At 43.0% G+C, this 18,892-nt stretch overlaps 2 protein-coding genes across 2 annotated transcripts; one reads left to right on the top strand and one right to left on the bottom strand.

Annotated features, from left to right (window-relative positions):
* The first annotated feature begins 6,189 nt into the window (after positions 1–6,189).
* Positions 6,190–8,689, top strand: LOC147321980 (uncharacterized). Its single transcript, XM_086305029.1, has 3 exons — positions 6,190–6,291; positions 7,090–8,006; positions 8,096–8,689. The coding sequence occupies exons 2-3, from the start codon at positions 7,188–7,190 to the stop codon at positions 8,687–8,689; spliced, it is 1,413 nt and encodes a 470-aa protein (XP_086161155.1). The 5' UTR covers positions 6,190–6,291; positions 7,090–7,187.
* A 3,969-nt stretch (positions 8,690–12,658) lies between these two features.
* On the bottom strand, positions 12,659–13,845 carry LOC147321979 (uncharacterized). Its single transcript, XM_086305141.1, has one exon. The coding sequence runs from the start codon at positions 13,735–13,737 to the stop codon at positions 12,766–12,768; it is 972 nt and encodes a 323-aa protein (XP_086161267.1). The 5' UTR covers positions 13,738–13,845; the 3' UTR covers positions 12,659–12,765.
* Positions 13,846–18,892: the final 5,047 nt, after the last annotated feature.

Here is an 18,892-nt window from a genome sequence, read left to right as displayed (position 1 = left end):
ACTGGAGTCTTCACATCATCAGAGCAGAGCAGCCCAACAGCACACAGCAGCAGAACAGCTGGAGAGATAGAAAACTGAATCTTTAGTTTAAACAATTATTCAAACTATTATTAAAAAGAAAAAAAAAGGTCAGGGAAAAAGAGGAAACTCAACATAAATGTGTCCTTAAGAAAAGAAGTCTTTTCACTGAGCTCTGGTGGTGCACAGACTTGGGAGCCAGGAGAGCGAAACTGGCTTGAGAAAGAATGCTCCTTATCTGCACAAAGTGATCCACACACAAGCAGAATAACAGGACTCAACTTACCTTTAGCTATAAAAGTGAGGTCATGTTAAGAAAGTACTGGTAATGTAACTTACTCCATACATCGAATAGGTAAACTGCCTTCACGGGTGAAATACAGCACCTCCAACTAGAAACACAGGAAAAGACCACAGATGAATGCAAACAGGGTTGAAATATTGGCCTTACCTGACCACACAAAACTGTCTGCCGGGCGATGGGGAATTATCCCAGGGTGCCTCTCTGTCCCTCCTAAATGGAACTGTTTTGCTTCCTGTTGGAATCCTCAATCAGGAAGATCTTTCTGAGGTAACATAGGAAGATGCATAGATGCTGCCAATAGGCTTCCTGACTGAAATCTTGTAATTCAAGCAATATCCCAGCACTGAGCACATAGTGTGCTGGACTTCAACTGAATTGCTCATGAAAAGGTTTTTTTGTCTACACTTATCTAGTTGTACAGACTTTTTTTTTTTTGGAGATAAATGTTACAGGAGAGATAACATGATACACTTTGGCCCAGATTTTATTTGTGAGGATGATTATCAATGAAGTACTTTGTGTCTCAGACTGAGGAATATTAAAGAGGTCGGTCAGTTTTCTGACAAACATAACAAGAAAGTTTAAGGAAACTCTCCCTGATTACAGGACATTACTGTACCGCCTCCTCCTTCTCTGGTTTACATGATAATGTCCTGACATGGAGGTGTTTTCCTCCTTTCTCCCACACAGGTGATCTCAGACTGAATCCTGTAACTCTGCAGCGAAGCAGCAGAGACTGACCTTCGCTCAGGGTGACATTAGATACCTCATCTTTGGTCATTACACTGCTCTGTAAGTCTGAAACACACATCAGGGCCTCAAGTCAGAAAGATATACCGTGGTCAACATTTGTGATTTGCTTCTCTGAGATTAGTTAGTGAATCTCAGTTTTGTTACTTTCACTTCAAGTATTTGAACCAAATTTTACTCAAATTAACTCCTGTAATAATTTATGGATGTATTAAATTTGTTATTAGTTCATTTAAATCCAGTTACCGTAGTCATACAGTTGGGAGCACTCTCGTCCTTCAGCATTGGTTGCACAGCACATCATTCCTCTATTATAATATTCAGTGCTTGATATTGTGTTCTCTGTCCTTCCGTCACTACCCTTAAAACTCCATTGTCCATCCTTGTTATTGTTCAAACAGAGAAAAAAACCCATTGTTAGTCGTGTAAAACGATATTTTTAGAGCGCTGTGTCTCTGACATATATTATTATCAAACCTTGTCTAATACCCATATTTTTCAGGTTGGTGTGTCTATGAAAAACATTATTACCAAAGCTTGTGAAAGTATCCCTCTAAATGATTTAATCTGAAGTCAGACATTAAGAAGTGCTGCTATTCTAAAGCATCTTACCCAGACCATTTGATTCTGGGATTTGGGAAACCCTCAGAGATGCACTTAAAAAGTGGGGAAGTATCTGACACGTCAACATCATCGAGCATCAGCTGTGGTTTTGTTGGACGTTCTAAACAACATCAAAGAAAACAATTAAATTCATTTTATTATCACTCATTTATGATCAAACAGAGTTTGTTTGAGTATTGTAGAAGAAAGAAGATGAGAAGCTGTTACTCACTCATTACATGAAGAATCACAGTTGTGGAAATGGTGGCATTGTTAGATTCACAGGTCAGAGTGTACTCCCCTGAATCTGTCTCAGAAAGCTGTGATGTGACCATGGACTGACTCCCATTTCTGGTGAGGTTAAAGGAAACATCTCAGTTTAATTACATACACTGTAAGAAGTCATCTATAGAATCTACCCAATAAATCTGAGGTAACAATTTGCATTGACTTTTTTGGGGTAGATTTAGTTCAATATATTGTGTATAAAATAACTTCAATAAAAAGCTATGAAATACTTAATTAAATTGGGTAAAATTTACCCCATATTTATGTATACATTCAACAGCTACTTACTCATTGAAATTAGGTAAAATTATCTCTTGTTTGCTAGTTGGTAATACCTGATAATTAGTAATAAAATTTAATTATTATCAGTTGATAAACATTACCTATTCATATAAGGTAAAATGTACCCCCCAAAAAAGATATTCAAATGGTTCCTCATCTCAATGTTTTTATTCCATAAAAATACAGAATAAAGTGCAACACAACGGCTAATGCAGACAACACTTTCAAAGGCCACTCAGTCCATTTTAAAAGCCAAAAGCACATACAGAAACTCTACAAGGTTGTTTCTGTGCATGTACATTATCAAACATATATATGGATAGATAGAACAGAACACTAACACCAACATTCAATAGTTTCTGTGCTTGCTGTCAGAAGAAAAATACAGCTCCATCAAGCTATGTCCTCTGGGAACAAGAGGGGAAAGGTGTATGCATTGCATAAGCTTATTTTTGAGGCCGTGGACCTTGTTCAGTAGTTTCGCCCCGTCAAGTTCCAAAAACAGTTTTTGAAAAGTGTCAAATGTGTTCTTCAGCTCCTTCGGATATTCGAGGTTGAGGGCATATATCAGTCCCATCAGCAGTACACATGCCTTTGTTCGGCTTCCACATCCCTCCATCACTTGGTTTCCCAAGTCACACAATGGACACATCTGATGGATCCTCCTCAGCCATGATGTGGATCACGATCACCTTCATCATATTGTCTGTGTAATCCTCACATTCCTACGTGTTAAAAAGAAAGAAACAAAAAGCATGCACACGTTTTATTTTATTTAAGATGCTTTTTCAATATATTTCAGTTGATCTAAAGAGGGGAGCGGACAGAAGATGAATGGAGAAGGGGAGAACAGGGGATAGGAAAGGACAGGAGAGAAGAACATTAGGATCCCTTGAGTTAATAAGTAAACTGTTATCAATATGACAAACCTGGCAGTCATGAAAAAGATCTTCTTGTCTTTCCCCGAGGTAGCTAATGAGGCAGCAGATAAGGAGATCCCTTTTCTTCTCAATGCTCTGTGTCTGTAGGGAGATACAACTTAGTGAAAAGACTAAGTCGAGTGCTTTACTTACATTAAGACTGAATTACTTAAAAACAAAAACATGGCTGATGCCTCTCTCCAGCTTTCAACAGGTGAGAGGCTGGGTACACCCTGGACAGTCAATCACAAGGAAACATAGAGACAGACAGGATAAACAACCATGCACGCACACACTCAAACCTAAGGACAATTTGGAGAAACCAATTATCCTAACAGCCATGCTTTCTGACTGTGGGAGGAAGTTGGAGTACCCGGGGGGAACGCACACATGCACAGGGAGAACATGCAAACTCCATGCATAAAGACCCTGGGCCGGGATTTGAACCCAGGACCTTCTTGCTACCCACTGCAGCCCTCCATAATTACATATTTGTGAAAAAAGTCAAATAACATAGGTCATTCAAAGTGTCCAGCAGAGGTCTCATCTTGGAACCAGCAGCTCCTCCTTTGGCAGGCATAAGCTGCAAAAGACCTGGTGTGTACTCATCAAGTTTCAGCATGAATGTCTCCACCAAAGAAACTGTGGTGATGCGTCTGAACTCTTCGATGAGCTAAGAAGTAAGGGGACAAAAAAAATGACATTTCAATTTGTTGACATTTGTTTGACATTTGTTTTTTGGTGGATAGGAATAGTTATCACACATACTCACCTGAGCCTCAGTGAATAATGCTGGCCACCTTTCTTTTAACTCACCCACAGAGGGGCAGAGGCTGACCACTCCAAGTCTTCGGCTAGAGAACGTTTTACTCATTTTATCTGCAATTATCTTTGCGTTGTTTTTCTTTGTTATTTCATAAATTAATTCAAGCCTCTCTTTCTCCAGTGTCTCTTGGGTTTCTCCAGTAGGATGCGGAGGGAGATAATTAACCTCTGCTTTTTTTTTGGCTTTTTTACATTCTTTGATGGCACTGCATCAGCTGGATGCTTCCTTTTTAAGGCATTAATTTCAATTTCCGGGTAAGAAAATTTTCGAGATCTTAGCTTGGCACGGTAATTGTGCATCTTGTTTTTTCTGCACTGCTGCCAGCCATATAAGCCGGCAAATGATCCTGGCTAAGACACGGAAACTTTGAAACCAAGGCTTCAGCCACTGAGAGGATCTGCTGATTGGTTGGGTAAGCAGTGTACGAAAAAATTACTTTTGCAAGGTCTTGCATTGTTGCTGATTTAACACTGGCATCCATGAAAGGTCTTCCAGTGTTGCGATATGAGTTGTTTGCCTCAGCGAGGATTAGTTGTATGTCTCGGGAAAACTCCGGTACTTGAAATGGCACTGGCCACGCAGCAGGGTGACATGAATCAGGGAGAATGATGGTGTCACTGGAACTTGACGATGCGCAGTCAGACACCTGTGAGGGTGCATCATGATTGGCAGGGCAGGTGTCCGTTTCAGTAGTACTTGCAGGATGGGTGCTCACTGAAGTCGAAGAGTTCAATGCAGACGATGATCCTGATTCACATACTGGTTGTAAGTCAAGGGTGATTACTGGCTCTTTAAGGATCACGTTAACAGTGGCCTTGTCATACAAGTCAGCAGTTGAGATGACACTGAAAAACTGATTGTCAAAGTCTTTGTCTTGTATAGCAGTCCAAATTCCCCATGTATCCCCATCCACTGTATTAGGAATTCCTGTTGGAAGTGTCAACTTTTGAATGCTGTGTTCTTCTAAAACGACTCTTAACTGAACTGCCATTGTTGTTTGGTTTGTGTTTCCTCAGCTGTAGAGACAGAGAAAGAAAAGAAATTGAGACAGGTTATTAATAGTTGATAAGCTTACATGCATATATTTTCTTCATTATCTTCTGCCAGAGAAATAAAAGCAGAGATTTAGTTCAGTAGAATTTTGGATAAATAATTTTTGATTGTCATTTTAAGAAGAGGGAGATAAGGGAAGAAGAATAGAGGAGGGTTAAGTGTGCATCACATGCTTCTATTTTCTTTTTCAAAGTTATATGTATTGTTCCTGTTAAATAAACATTTCAATAAACAAATAAGACAGGATGCCTGCCCATATAGTTGTTGGTAAAATAATATATTTTTTCAATAATTTCAATAAGTGCACAAACATTTGATATAACAGAAATAATCAACCCATTACACTTACTCTGATGTGCAAATGAAGTGTTTAAGGGACACCATACGGCCATCTGCTATATTGTATGCAGCCATGTTTCTTTCAGTTCAGAATGTTTAAGGATTTCTGTCTCTCCTGTGGGCTCTACTTTGAAACTCCTCAGGTGTTCACAGTACCAGCCTCTAAGCAACTTCAGAACAAACACAGGAGTTCTGTGCACAATGACTATTTGATGGATTTCTGCAAAGTCAGGTAGGCCTCCTGTTGAGCCAAACGGCAGCATCATGCCAATATTATAGTCTGTGCCTAAAATGGTTGCTTTATTCGTCATGTTCACAAAGTCTTCCCTGGGGAACTTCCTTGCAAGGGACTCCTTAATGCTGTCTTTTAGAACATTGACTGCCACTTGAGTCTTCTGGGACACTGACAGTGCTGGCCTTTGGTGGTTGTAATCGTGGGTATGATATGCAATCATCGATTGGTGTTTTCTCGCCATTGTCATGAGGATGTTTCTACACCCAGTCTGCCTCACAATCCATTTAAAGAATCGATGTTTGGCTTCAAATCGCATAGTCCAGAAATGTACAAGTGGCCCATAAACAGTAGGGGTGCAACGATATTCGTATCGATATTGAACCGTTCGATACAGTGCAGTTCGGTACGCATATGTATCGAACAATACAAAATTTTTAATTTATTTTATCAACTTTCCTTCTGACGATGCTGTCTGTGTTGAGCGCTCAGTGGATCTGCACTCGACAGTGCAGCCTAGGCGGAGTAGTCGAGTGCAGATTCACTGAGCGCAGGGCAAGCTAGCGAGACAGAAGTTAAGCTCTCCTTGCAACATGGCAAATTGAACCTCCCCCATCCTCATTCAGATCTGGCGTTTGGAACTATTTTGGTTTTCATGTGACGTATGACCCTGAAGGTAAGCGAGTCATGGACTAAAGTAAAACAGTATGTTGGATGTGCCACGCAATGCTCAATTACATGGGTGGGAGCTAGTGTGTTAGCGCAGTTAGCTCGTTAACGTGTTGGCCGTCCAGCCCCACGCTCAGGGCGATCCGCGGTAGCTCGTTAACGGAGATTTGCCGTGTTGTGGCGTTAACGTCATTTCAACGAGATTAACCTGAAAGCACTAGTGGGAACACAACAAATATGACTGCACATTTACTCCGACATCATCCTAGTGCAAAGACAAGTGGAAGCCGACAAAAACAACAAGCACGCATGCTACAAACTTTACCCGAGTCATTTAGACAGCCGTTAGCACAGGATTCTCCTTATGGGGACCTGATATGTTTAATATGCTGCTGAGAATATAGCCCAGAAGAAGCGTATAGTATAGCTTTTATTTTGGAAAGGGACATTTCTCTGTAATAAACTCTCTTTTCCAAAGATGAGTGATTCCTCAATCAGATACAGGGCTCGCAAAATTTTTCCAGTCGGGCTACCAAAATCTATCTCTGCCCTGCCCGTCGGCCTATCGTAGGAAGGAAAAATATATGTCAATGCTTTTGCATTCTTTCGGAAATGTAGCCGGGTAATTATGTCATTGGCATCGGTGAGCCACTGTCAATATGTGACTGTGGCGGAGGCGTGGCCCCGGGCGCAGCTGCAGGGGACGAGTGGAGCGGAAGGCTCAACAGGGCGGCGCTGCGAGGCCGGTAAGAACAGCTGATGTTGTTTATGGACTGATGATGGTCTCCCTCCGCTGTGTTTATAGTGAGACGAGGAGGAGCGGCCAGAAGAGAGATCAGCTGGGCTCGTGAGCTGTCAGACTGTGTGACTGAGTCAGCTGTCAAAACAACAACACTTGAATAAATGTGGAAGTTGGCTGTACCTACCTGTGTGTGCGTGTGTCTGTGCCTGGTGTATTCCACAAGTGGTGCCGAAACCCAGGAAAGTGCCGGTGGGGAAATGTCCGACCCACAGGCCGCGCCACCCGCCCAGCCTCTGCAATTCTTGGCGCAGATGCTGGCGGAGATGGCGACGATGAGCCGGGATCAGGCGGCCGACCAGCGTGTCCACCTGGCCGCGCTGCGGGAGCAGACGGACCGGCAGACGCAAGTTCTGGAGCGGCTGGTCGGGGCCGCTGCCACGCCGAAGCCCTTGCCACTGTCGGTGGCGGTGCCCCGGATGGGGGACGGGGACGACCCACAGGTTTTTTTGGAGACCTTCCGTGCCACGGCGGAGGCTTGCCAATGGCCGCGGGAGGAGTGGGCTCCGCGGCTGCTCCCCCTGCTGTCCGGGGAGGCACAAACAGCGGCCCTGAGTCTGCCTCCGGCGTCGAGGAGCAGCTTCGCGGACGTGAGCCGGGCGGTGGTGGACAGGCTAGGGCTCACCGCCGAAGACCACCGCCGGCGGTTCCGGGCCTGTCGGCTGGCTACAACGGACCGACCATTCGCCTGGGCCCGGCAGCTGCGCGACGCGGCGGTACGCTGGCTGCAACCGGGAACATCGGAGGGGGAGACGAAGCTGGTGGACAAGGTGGTGCTGGAGCAGTTCACGGAGGGATTGCCAGCGGAGACGGCGAGATGGGTCCGGTGCCACCGGCCCGCAAGCTTGGAGGTAGCGGTGACGCTGGTGGAGGACCACCTTGCCGCTGGAGCAGGGGAACCCGGGGACGCCGGACGGGGCCGTGCCAGGCGGCGTTTGTGCAGGTGAAAAAGGCTCTCTGTGGGGAGCCGCTGCTTCACACTCCTAACTTTTCCCTCCCTTTTGTTCTGCAGACTGACGCCTCGGACAGAGGGCTGGGAGCCGTTTTGTCCCAGCAGGTAAGGGGGGCCGACCGCCCTGTCCTATACATCAGCCGGAAGCTAGCAGAGCGCGAGCGCCGGTACAGCACCGTGGAGAAGGAGTGCCTGGCCATCCGGTGGGCGGTCGGCTCCCTGCGCTATTACCTCCTGGGACGCTCATTCACCCTCTGTTCCGACCACGCCCCGCTGCAGTGGCTCCACCGCATGAAGGATGCCAACGCCTGGATCACCCGGTGGTATCTGGCGTTGCAGCCCTTTAAGTTCAAGGTGATCCATAGGCCGGGGGCACAGATGGCAGTGGCCGATTTCCTCTCTCGCTCGCGGGGGGGGGGGAGTTGGCTCGGCCGGACGGCTCCCCGGCCTCGAACGGGCGGTGGGGGTGTGTGGCGGAGGCGTGGCCCCGGGCGCAGCTGCAGGGGAGGAGTGGAGCGGAAGGCTCAACAGGGCGGCGCTGCGAGGCCGGTAAGAACAGCTGATGTTGTTTATGGACTGATGATGGTCTCCCTCCGCTGTGTTTATAGTGAGACGAGGAGGAGCGGCCAGAAGAGAGATCAGCTGGGCTCGTGAGCTGTCAGACTGTGTGACTGAGTCAGCTGTCAAAACAACAACACTTGAATAAATGTGGAAGTTGGCTGTACCTACCTGTGTGTGCGTGTGTCTGTGCCTGGTGTATTCCACAGTGACATATTGAAATCGCGTTTGAATTTGCGCTTGTTTTTTGCTTTCACTTTGCAATCGCGCGAACTATGTATAGAGAGCGACAGCACTGATTGGTGAGTGACGATAATTTGCGCACCAATTCCTCTGACATCGTTAGCTTACTATGCAAACATGACAAGTGAAATCTCTGGCAGCTTAAACATGTGAGAGGTTGATCACGCAGAGGATCGCTGAGCATTATGTGAGTGCGTGTGTAAAAGCAGAAGGATATATATTTTAGTTCTGCTGAGCCAAATAAGACAGGTCAGGGTGAAGAAGTGACAGCCAAAGAAAAGCTTACCATAAAACGGAAAAGTTATGACAAATCAGACTATAAGGCAAAAAGAAAGTGCAGCTTTATGGTTTCATGGACAAAAGAATTTCTGTGGCTGCAATATGACGAGCTAAATAACCAGGGCTGCACATAAGTGGTCCGCAGGTGCGCATTCGCTGTCAAAATAAAAAATGCGCACAAGATAAGGAAGTTGCAACGCGTGTTTGCGTACATAAGATTTTCAGGAGGACAGACATTTGTTTAGAACTCTTAAAGATGTCGAAGAAGCTCCTTTAAGCAGTTACTTTGGTGTTCCTCCACCTCCAAAGAAATGTCAGGAGTCCAAACCACAAAAGAAGCGCGTATTCTCGGAAAAGTAGTTGCAGGAGGTGAGCTGGCTTCAAACAAATGATGAACGTACAGAGATGTGGTGCGGAATGTGCCGTGAAAATTTAATAAATGACAAATTAAAAAGGCATGAACATTTTTTTTTGTATCGAAAAAATATCGAACCGTGACACCAAAGTATCGAACTGAACCGAACCGTGAATTTTGTGTATCGTTGAACCCCTAGTAAACAGTTGTAAGCAAAGGATAGTGCTCGAGAAAGTGATGTTTTGGTCTCAGTTTCTCCTCTGGGAACACTTCTAAATATCTGTAATGGTGTTCTGAGATCTTACTTTGCATGTATCCTATTGTGTGATCTGTGTGGAGAGGAGCCATGACAAGCTCAACAACATCTTTCAGGGTCATCAAAACCTCCCAAGCAGGCTCATCTTCTGGTACTTTGTCACCAATCATGAGTGGTATCATTCTCAACAAACACCAGTTTTCGTGTGCATTACCTCCTACACTTTTTCGCGCTGTGAAATTTGGGGCAATGGGTTGTGTACAGTTTGTTTTGTCACTCCATTTGTAAGGAAAGCAACGGATGGAACGGTTGAGCTGCTCAAGAGATATGTATTTCTTCCTGATTAACACATCAAGACAGAGTGAAATTTCAACAGGTACAATCCCTTCAAGCAAATCATGCAAAGCATCTGGGGGATAACCTGATGTAGCATGAAAGTGACTGAGTCTGTCTGAGATTGGACACTGTCTTTTAACTCCACAGTGGTGAGCTTCTGCAGGATCAGACAGTGCTGCTTTGACATGGATGACTTAGTCCGTAGAGGAAACAGTCCTTCTCCTACTCCATGCTCCTGGATCTGTGACCTTTCGACAGAAATGTGAAGCTGAAAAGCTTTCAACAAACCTGCCTATTGAGTGAGCGCCAAGATTGTCAGCGACTACAGCAAGTACAGTGCCCTTGACCACTTTGCCCAGACTTGAAACAAAAATACCATTATCTTCAAAGGACTTCAAATCTTTGAGCAGTGGGTCCAAAACTTTTGCATAGCCAAACTGGTTGACATCATTTGCCTTGCATAAAATGGTTAAGTAAATGGAAGTCAGTGTAGATCTCAATGTGGCAGGTATGTCTGCAAACACCCAATACACAGCTGTGACTTTATGCTTCTTGCGGGATGTTCCCAGAGGGTTGCATATCTCAAAGTCATCTATTTAAAGGATGAGTGGGAGTTTAAGTTCGTCTTCACATAAAAAGCTGTTTTCTCTTAGTAAAGATCCATCATTAAATGATTTGTATTCTGAAGAGACATCAGATGGCCTTTTGTTTTGTAATATTGTGTTTTGAATGTCTCTGTTGTCCACAAGTTGAGATAATAATGGGAGGATTGGTATATACTGAAAAGTTTTATTATCTGTACTATCAAGTATGTCCTCAACAGGTTCAGTCAATGAGAGATGCTCCTTTCTAAATTGCTCTCTCCTGAACTGACTGCTTAAAGGCCCTTCCACTCTTAAAGCAGCACAGACAGGGCTTAGCCGGCAAAGGTCTTTGACCAGTTCTGAAATCACTGAGTCTTCCAATGTACAGCCATGTTTTCTCAAAGTGCTCAGAATTATTTCTTTAATGACGGGACCAGATGCAGATGCTGTAAGGAAATGAAGTTCCTCTACTAGTTCGTCAATGCATGAATTGGAGACACTGAAAATGCTCTCCATTTTCAGGAGTAGCCCCACTTTCTTAGTAATAATTTTGTTTAAGTCCTCATCCTCCTCAAGGACTGAGCCACATTCATTGTCATCGTCAACAATGTCACATTCTTCATCCGGGTTCTTTTGGTATTGATGAAGAACATTAGTCTTGAAATCTTCCAAGGAATGTGGGTTGTGTTTTCTACTCTTGTGGCTGTGGAATGTTGTGTATTTGTTAACCTTATAATCACAATCCTCAAAAACACATGGCACAGTTTCAAACTTTTTTAGATGGCCTCAAGATGTTCAAAAAACTGCCTCTCACTGTCAAAAGAGCATGAATTACAGACAATGCACGTGAATGAAAGGATGTTGCCTGGCTGGGATGACTGTGAATGATGCCTTGACAAATGTGTCCTTAATGCACCCCATGTCTTGACAGTGCAAGGGCAATCTGCATGAAGGCAGGGTATGGAGTGGACTCGACCAAAATGCCCATGTATTAGCCTGACGTGTTTCAGCAGGTCTAATCTTTTTGTGGTTGTGAAGTTGCACAACTTGCATTTCCAGTTCATTTTCCCATAACTGAGGATTTTGGTTAAGATTAACCACATTTTTAAGGTCAATGTGATTTATTTCATTTAGAAACTTGCATACCTATAAAGGATACACCGGGTGTGGGGATGTGGGTGGGTGCGTCAGCCCTAGAACTGGTAACAGAGTCGTTTATCAGTGAGTCTCTGCTTGTAAAGGACACACGTGAGGATCTGAAAAAGAGGGCAAATAGTGAGTGTCCACATACACAGATTCTTCATGCAACAAAAATAAGAAAATACATTACACAAAAGAAATTTTCAGATATGTACCTGGTTACAAGTTATTTATCTAACCTCAAAATTTCTCTGAGTCTCTTTAATGAAGGTAGAAATTAAACATAAGGTGAATAGTGTTCTTCAGTTTTTCTTTGCTCCTCTTATCTGAGAAGTCTGTCTGTCTGTTATACTTAACATGTCTCACACTCATACAGTAAGACAAATGGTGGTTGTCTAGTAAGGAAGTTGGGGGAAGCAGACCACTCCACAGGAAGAGTCTTTTGTGTCTTCGAGGACTCTGGGAGGTAGCAAGGGAGTGTGAACCTTAAGGTGTGAAACAGCTGTGTACTGCCTTTTGTTCCTGGAGAAGGTATTTAACTGAGAGCCATGCTAGGCTCAGGGAGACTCTGCTGACCGTCTGTCCTGCGGTCATGCGGAATGTTAGCTACCGCTCACCGCTCGTCTGCAGGCTTTATTTAAATGGAAAACTTCCACAACAGGCAAAAAAAAAAGCTTTTTGCTAAAAAAAAAGATTTAGAACAGAAGTTTTTTGCACTGCATTTTAAAATGAAAGCATATTGCATTTATTTACAATTAAAGACACAGAGCAGAAAGTGTGTTACTGTTTTACATCCACAGACACACAAGAAAAGAAGCAGGCAACATGAGGTCAAGTTATGGCAATTTTATTTGTGTATTTCAGTACATGTATTTAGATTAGAGTTTTTAAAAAAACAAACAAACGTCCCAAGAAGAAGGATGGGGTGAAAGAAAGGTGGAGAGAGGAGGAAGAAACTATTGAACTCGATGCTGCTGGATCAGCTCTTTCTCAGCAGTCTGCTCCAGAATCCCCTCCTGTCCTCGGCTTGCTTTTCTTTTGCCTTCTGTTCTTTTAAGGTTTTGTTGAGCTGCTCCTCGGCATCTTTAAATTTTTCTTTCAGCTGCTGTTTGGCCAGTTTCACTTTCTGTTTGAGGAGCTCTTTAGCTTCCTTTTTGTGCTTTCGTATTTCTTTAAGTGCGTCTTTGCAGTCTTTCCTGGTCACCGCAGAGCCGGTCATTTCTTTCTTGAATGCCTTCACCTCAATTTTCTCTTCTGCAAGTTCTTCTTGCACTTTCATCAGTTCCTTCTTCATGTTTTGAGTGTAACTCTTTGTATCTTCCATTTCTTTCTTTGCTTCCTGTATTTTAATTTTCTCTTCCTCCAACACTTTTTGAGCTTCCAACAATTCTTTCTTCATATTTTCAATCTCATTTTCTGCCTCGTGTTTACGTTTTTTCTCCTCTTCAAGTTGGTGCTTTACATGCAGTAATTCCTTCCTTAGTGTTTCAGCTTCAGCCATTACATTTGCAGCTTCTTGTGTTGCCAACTGCATTTTCCTTTTTCCCTCTTCAAAAGCTTCCCGCACCTCCTGTAATTCCTGAATCACATTTCCTGCCTCCTTCTTTGCAGTTTGATATTTATTTTTGGCTTCTTGTGCTGTGGTTTTCTCTTCCTCCAATGCTTTTTGAGCTTCCAACAGTTCTTTCTTCATGTTTTCAGTCTCGTTTTCTGCCTGTTGTTTTCCCATTTTCTCTCCTTTAAGTTTGAGACCCACATGCAGTAATTCCTGCAATACTACTTCAGTTTCAAACTTTGAATTTTTAGCTTCTCCTCTTGATTTTTCTGCCTCTTCTTTAAATTTGACATTTTCAGCCTGTATCATTTGAAATTCCTCTTGCAGGTTAATCAGCTGTACTGTATTGTATGGTGAAGCACTCGCCGATCCTCTTCTCATTCTCCCTCGATTCATTTTGGCCTTTTAAACAAATAAACCAACGTATTGTAGAGGAGTGAAGTTTTTGATGTTTTCTTCGTCAACTGTCGTTTGTCCTGCACAGAGATGCTGCTGTAGATGTGTCTCTAGCTGTGTCTGGATACAATGAAACATGCTGTAACTAAGTGCTTGTGTTGCACAGTTCTACTAAACATTCCATTCCATGCATGCTCCGCCCACATGGTCAGGAATGTCAGGTGCTGCATCGCCAAATGCTGCTCCCGTTGCCTAGCAATAACAGCTGTTTACTTTTTGGGGTCTGGTTCATTATTTAATAAAGAAAACATGTCCAAGTACTGGGTGCTGAGGCTCAGCGCATATTCTAGCCTGCTGTGTGGGTGGGCAGCTAGAAATCACTGGTGGGCAACATGAGTGAGGAGAAAACTGGAGCAGCCAAGCAGGGAGCTGCAGGTTGCTGGTTTGAGTCTCTGTTCAGATGCTGGTGTCTCCTCTCTCTGAGATGTCTGCAAACAGTCCCAAATAAAACAATAAGGATAATAAACAAAGACGTGACTAAAATAACAATTATGACTCTGATGTGTTTCATGTGTAGCAGGATGGCCTCTATACAGCAGTCGCTGCAAGCATCCCCATCGCCACACTTACTTTTCTTTAAGCAGGCGTGCTGGGCTCCTCCTAAGGAAAGTTTGAAACTTCATTTCCTTCATGCTGGTGAACTTTTTACCAAATATTTTCATCAAAGCTTCTCCATCACTGACAGGGATTGTTTGGATCTTCACACTCATCTCCACCAACCCTAAAAAATGAGTCTCACTTTGCTCATATAATGCCAGGAGTGTCTCCATATTCCACAAAAGTCTATGCAAACATGTAACAGTATCCCAGAAATATTATTGATATTATAACAAAAGCTGTCACCAACACAATTGTCCCAAGTGCTTTTTTTATTAGTTATTGCAAATGCTTGATTGCAGTTCTTGCTAGATGACAAAACCACTTATTAGGTTTAGAAGGAAATGACTTTTTCTACATGAGGTAAAGTTGGAGAGCTGTTTCCCCAAACTAAATGAAATCATCATTTAAAAAACTACAATCTGTATTTACTCTGAACATCTGTGTTAACATTTGGAAACATGTAAGTGTAACAAACATGTTAAAACATAAGAAATCAGGAAGGGGCATGTATAGGAATTTCTTTTACTTATGTATTAATCACATTATTTTATTGTATGATACCTTGGTGCCACTGGATTTTAACAAGGGTCTGTTATGCAGAAATAACAGATTGTGTACTTACCTCACTAAAATAAAGGCATTTGCAATTGCATAGATTAATATGCATGCTTCATGGAATTAACTGCATAGATCATATTCATAGATGTAATATGCTTCACAGAACATGCCGTATTGCTCCTAATTATAGCGCAGACATATAATATTCAAAATTAATTTGGACCCCAGGTGTTTAAAAGAACCAGGTTGCTATATGTGGCCCGCTGAATAATTGGGGACGTATGATTATGAAAACAATTATCAAGCACTGATGTTCTGACACTACCCAATACAATAATAAATCAATTTAAAAATATTTTACTTGATCCCACAAAACTAAACGCAGGTGCAGCAACAGTGGGTATTTTCACACATACTAGTGGGATACAGTAGTACTTTGTTTTATTTTTTAACATCTGCCATTTCAATATTTTAGAAAAAGCTAGCATTGACTAATTTTTAAACTTAAAACAAGCAGTCAGACAGTCATGCACAGGCCTGGACTGGGACAACATTTCAGGCTGAGAGCTTTACCCCCCCCGCGCTTTTATTTTGGTATGACACCATGGGGAACTTCAGCTACTTTCTGTCAGAGACCGTTGGAAACACTGATGGTCCCATGAGACGCCCTCCCTCTCTCAGACACACTTGTCCCGCCCCGTGAGCGAGTATCTTAATCATAAGTAAGTAGGAGAGACTTTCTATCTGTTGTGATATTTTGATACCATGGTAGCATTTACAGGATATTGTTTTATAGTGATATTATACAGGAAAACTGTTACTCAATAAGGCCCATTTACTAGTTGTTTTTCTCTTTCTCTGTGACCCAAGAATTAATGTGTAAGAATCACAGGCTGGTACCAAGGTCGAAAATACCACAGAGATCACTTCCTTATTCCCATCCTCCCTTCTTTATCTCCTAGAAAAGAGCTTGTTAAAGGCCAGGTGGTTTGTTTCAGAATTCACTAATGAAAGAACTCTGTATTCTATGTCTAGGAGTGTATTTCGCTGGGATAATCATAAATTGTAGCTGAACTGATAAACTATACAAAGGATACTTCTTTGCTCAGAGGGCAGGAAGACGCTTCCTTATTTGGTCTGTACCGGTTTGAACTGAGAATCTGCTGACACACGAACCTTTTTCCTCTATATAAACTGTTGTCTGATGAATAAACCTTTGAGTTGATTTTGGGAAAGCAACCTGAAGCAGTCTGTGTTTCCTTGTTCTCCCAAGCTACTCCCGACATCGTAACTAACCTGCTGAACGGCATACCTGAGTGTTACTTTGAATAATTTTGAATCTTATAGGGTAAAGACAAAACTCTGCTTATATGTGCCCACGCCTCGGAGGAAACCCGATCCACGGATGACCCGGGACGGAGATTTCTTTCACTATCCAATCAGAGGTGAGGAAGGCAGGACCTGCCCCTACTTACTGATGAGTAAGATACTCTTTAACCACACATCAATAAATACAGTTAATAATTCAAACTCTCAGAGCAGTCTTTGTTTTTTACTGATCGTTTCGCGTTGGCTTTATTCGTTTTGCTGCTGAAAAATCTCCCTACAGCTGGAGTTCATGATGCTGCTGTGTCCCAGTGTTTCCCCGCAGTGCGAACAGCTGAGCGGATTATGAAGCAGATACGGGAGCAAAGCGGTATCTGCATGACAGAACAATCGACTACTGCTGCGCACATTTTTAAATACAAGCAAACATGCTTCAGAGCTTTTTCAGAAAGTTCTGGTGCTGCTAAAACAAAGCCGCCAGTTACAGCTGGGAGAAAGCTTTCAGTGAGCTCTCCGGGATGATGAGCTACAGTGAAGATCAATGGGGAGAAGCAGACGGATGCAACAGCTGTTTTTTAAGAGTTTTAAAACACGACTGTTGGGAATAATCTGCCCAACAGTCGTGTTTGATGGCAATGAGGCATGTTGTATAGAGCGCTTTGAGTACTCCGGGAGAGTAGAAAAGCGCTACATAAGAATCAGTCCATTTACCAGTGTTCATAGAATCTCAAAGACATACCGGATTTAAGTTTGTTTACCTGCTTTATGTGTTTACCCAGAAGCAGAGCCACCACAACTTAAGGATTGCCGCTCTCCTTTCTCAAAAAAAATAATAATTAAAAATCGTCTGACGTCCATTTTCTTTTCCATCAAGGCAGGAAAGTAGTTTGCAAAGACCGCGATTGTAATTATTGGGGGTGTCCAAATTCATGGGCTGCATCCTCCCGGGACGCATTTGTAGACCGATTACGTCACAGCGTCGCGCCGAAGGCTGACCAATGTGTCCTCCTTTTCCCCGAATTTGAAGGATGGGTCGGGTGTGTCCCTCATGGCCCACCATATCCCAGAATTCATAGCGCGGCCCAGCCAAACTCCAGTTTCCGGCAATGGCGGCCACTACTAAGTTTTAAAATTACTCTTATTATTCTTTCTGGGTCATATAATAAACTTTTAACATATTTTCAGCCGAGAATGAGGGTGTGTAAACTTCAAATATCTGCTCGGTTTATCAAGATATCGCATATTTGCAAAAGTGCTTCGAGGTTTTCGGAGACGTCTGTTACCCACCAGCTCGATAGCTAGCCGGGAGCTCGAGGGTCACTAGAGCCGCCGAGAACGGCACAACTCCCGGCACATCATTTTCAGATCACTGCTGTCTTTCGCTACTCAGGTTAAACGTAGGTTTACATCCGGCCTACCCGACCTTCTGAGGACCCGGCCCACATAGCCCACGAAGGCCGGGTCCTCAGGAGGATTCAGCCCATGAATTTGGACACGACCTCAGTGTTCCGATTACCAGTCCGGGACTGGTCATGCATGCTGACTGATAAAAACCGCACCACGAACACATTTCATTGCAACTTACCAGCAGTTGTCTAGACAGTTAACAGACAGCAACAGATTAAAAGTTTCATTTCAAGTAATGGTGCATTACACAGACCTAAGCAATGCAAGTAAAGTGTAATAGCTCATCACTTCAAAAATTACCATTTGTATGCGCTATTATATATTATTCACCCTGTGTAAATAGCTTACCTTCACTTCTGTGGTTCGATCGGGTTCGATGGAAGCCGAAAACCCCCCCCAGAATTTTCTTGCAGTCCCGCTCAGTCAAAAAGCGCGGTCTGGCGCATGGCAAATTAGGAACATAAGACTCACGGTTTGGGGGTATATTTTACTGCATTTTTTAATGTAATGTTGTTACTCTTAAGAAAAGGGTATAATAAACCCATTACTTTATAATTCCTTGGCTGAGTGCAATAATAGAGTAAATTTTATATGATTTGCATAGATTATATATACCTCTCTCCAAAATAGCTTTTATCAGTGTATAAAGATAAAAGCACACAAAGAAACACAGACGGTCACTTATGCTGTCATTACTCGGTCTTCTCCTCTGATCCATTAACAGACAGGAGATCCAGAGAGGAACTCCAGGGAGATGATGAGTTTCTTACCCACAGCCAACTCTTTGCTGATGGGACGGATTCAGATAATCAGCTGGTAGCAAACATACTGCCTGAAAAACCAGAGCCAACATTTAACCTTCCTTCATTAAGGAACAGTGAAATAATCACTGGTGGAAAGATCTCTAGATCAATGCCATACTGTATCAGTTTGACTGTTCAACAGGGGCTTATCAAACAATTCAGTGTTTAGTTAAAACAGCTCTTACCTCATGACTGGATACACAGACTGGAGTCTTCACATCATCAGAGCAGAGCGCTCCAACAGCACACAGCAGCAAAACAGCTGGAGAGACAGAAAACTGAATCTTTAGTTGGTAATTGTTTGCAGTTCTTTCTTGTAGTTAATAATCTTGTAATAGTTGAAACTATTATTGAAACATCTAAATAAATATATAAACATCAGTGGGAAAAACCACATAAAG

Source organism: Aulonocara sp. 'chitande type north' Nkhata Bay, linkage group LG9 (assembly GCF_057382095.1).
Source record: "Aulonocara sp. 'chitande type north' Nkhata Bay isolate Kocher_YH1m ecotype deep benthic linkage group LG9, A_spYH_male_GT1.1, whole genome shotgun sequence".
NCBI classification, from domain to species: Eukaryota; Metazoa; Chordata; class Actinopteri; order Cichliformes; family Cichlidae; genus Aulonocara; species Aulonocara sp. 'chitande type north' Nkhata Bay.
The sequence above is the reverse complement of the archived record's forward strand: the minus strand, read 5'-3'. Positions and strand labels throughout refer to the sequence as shown.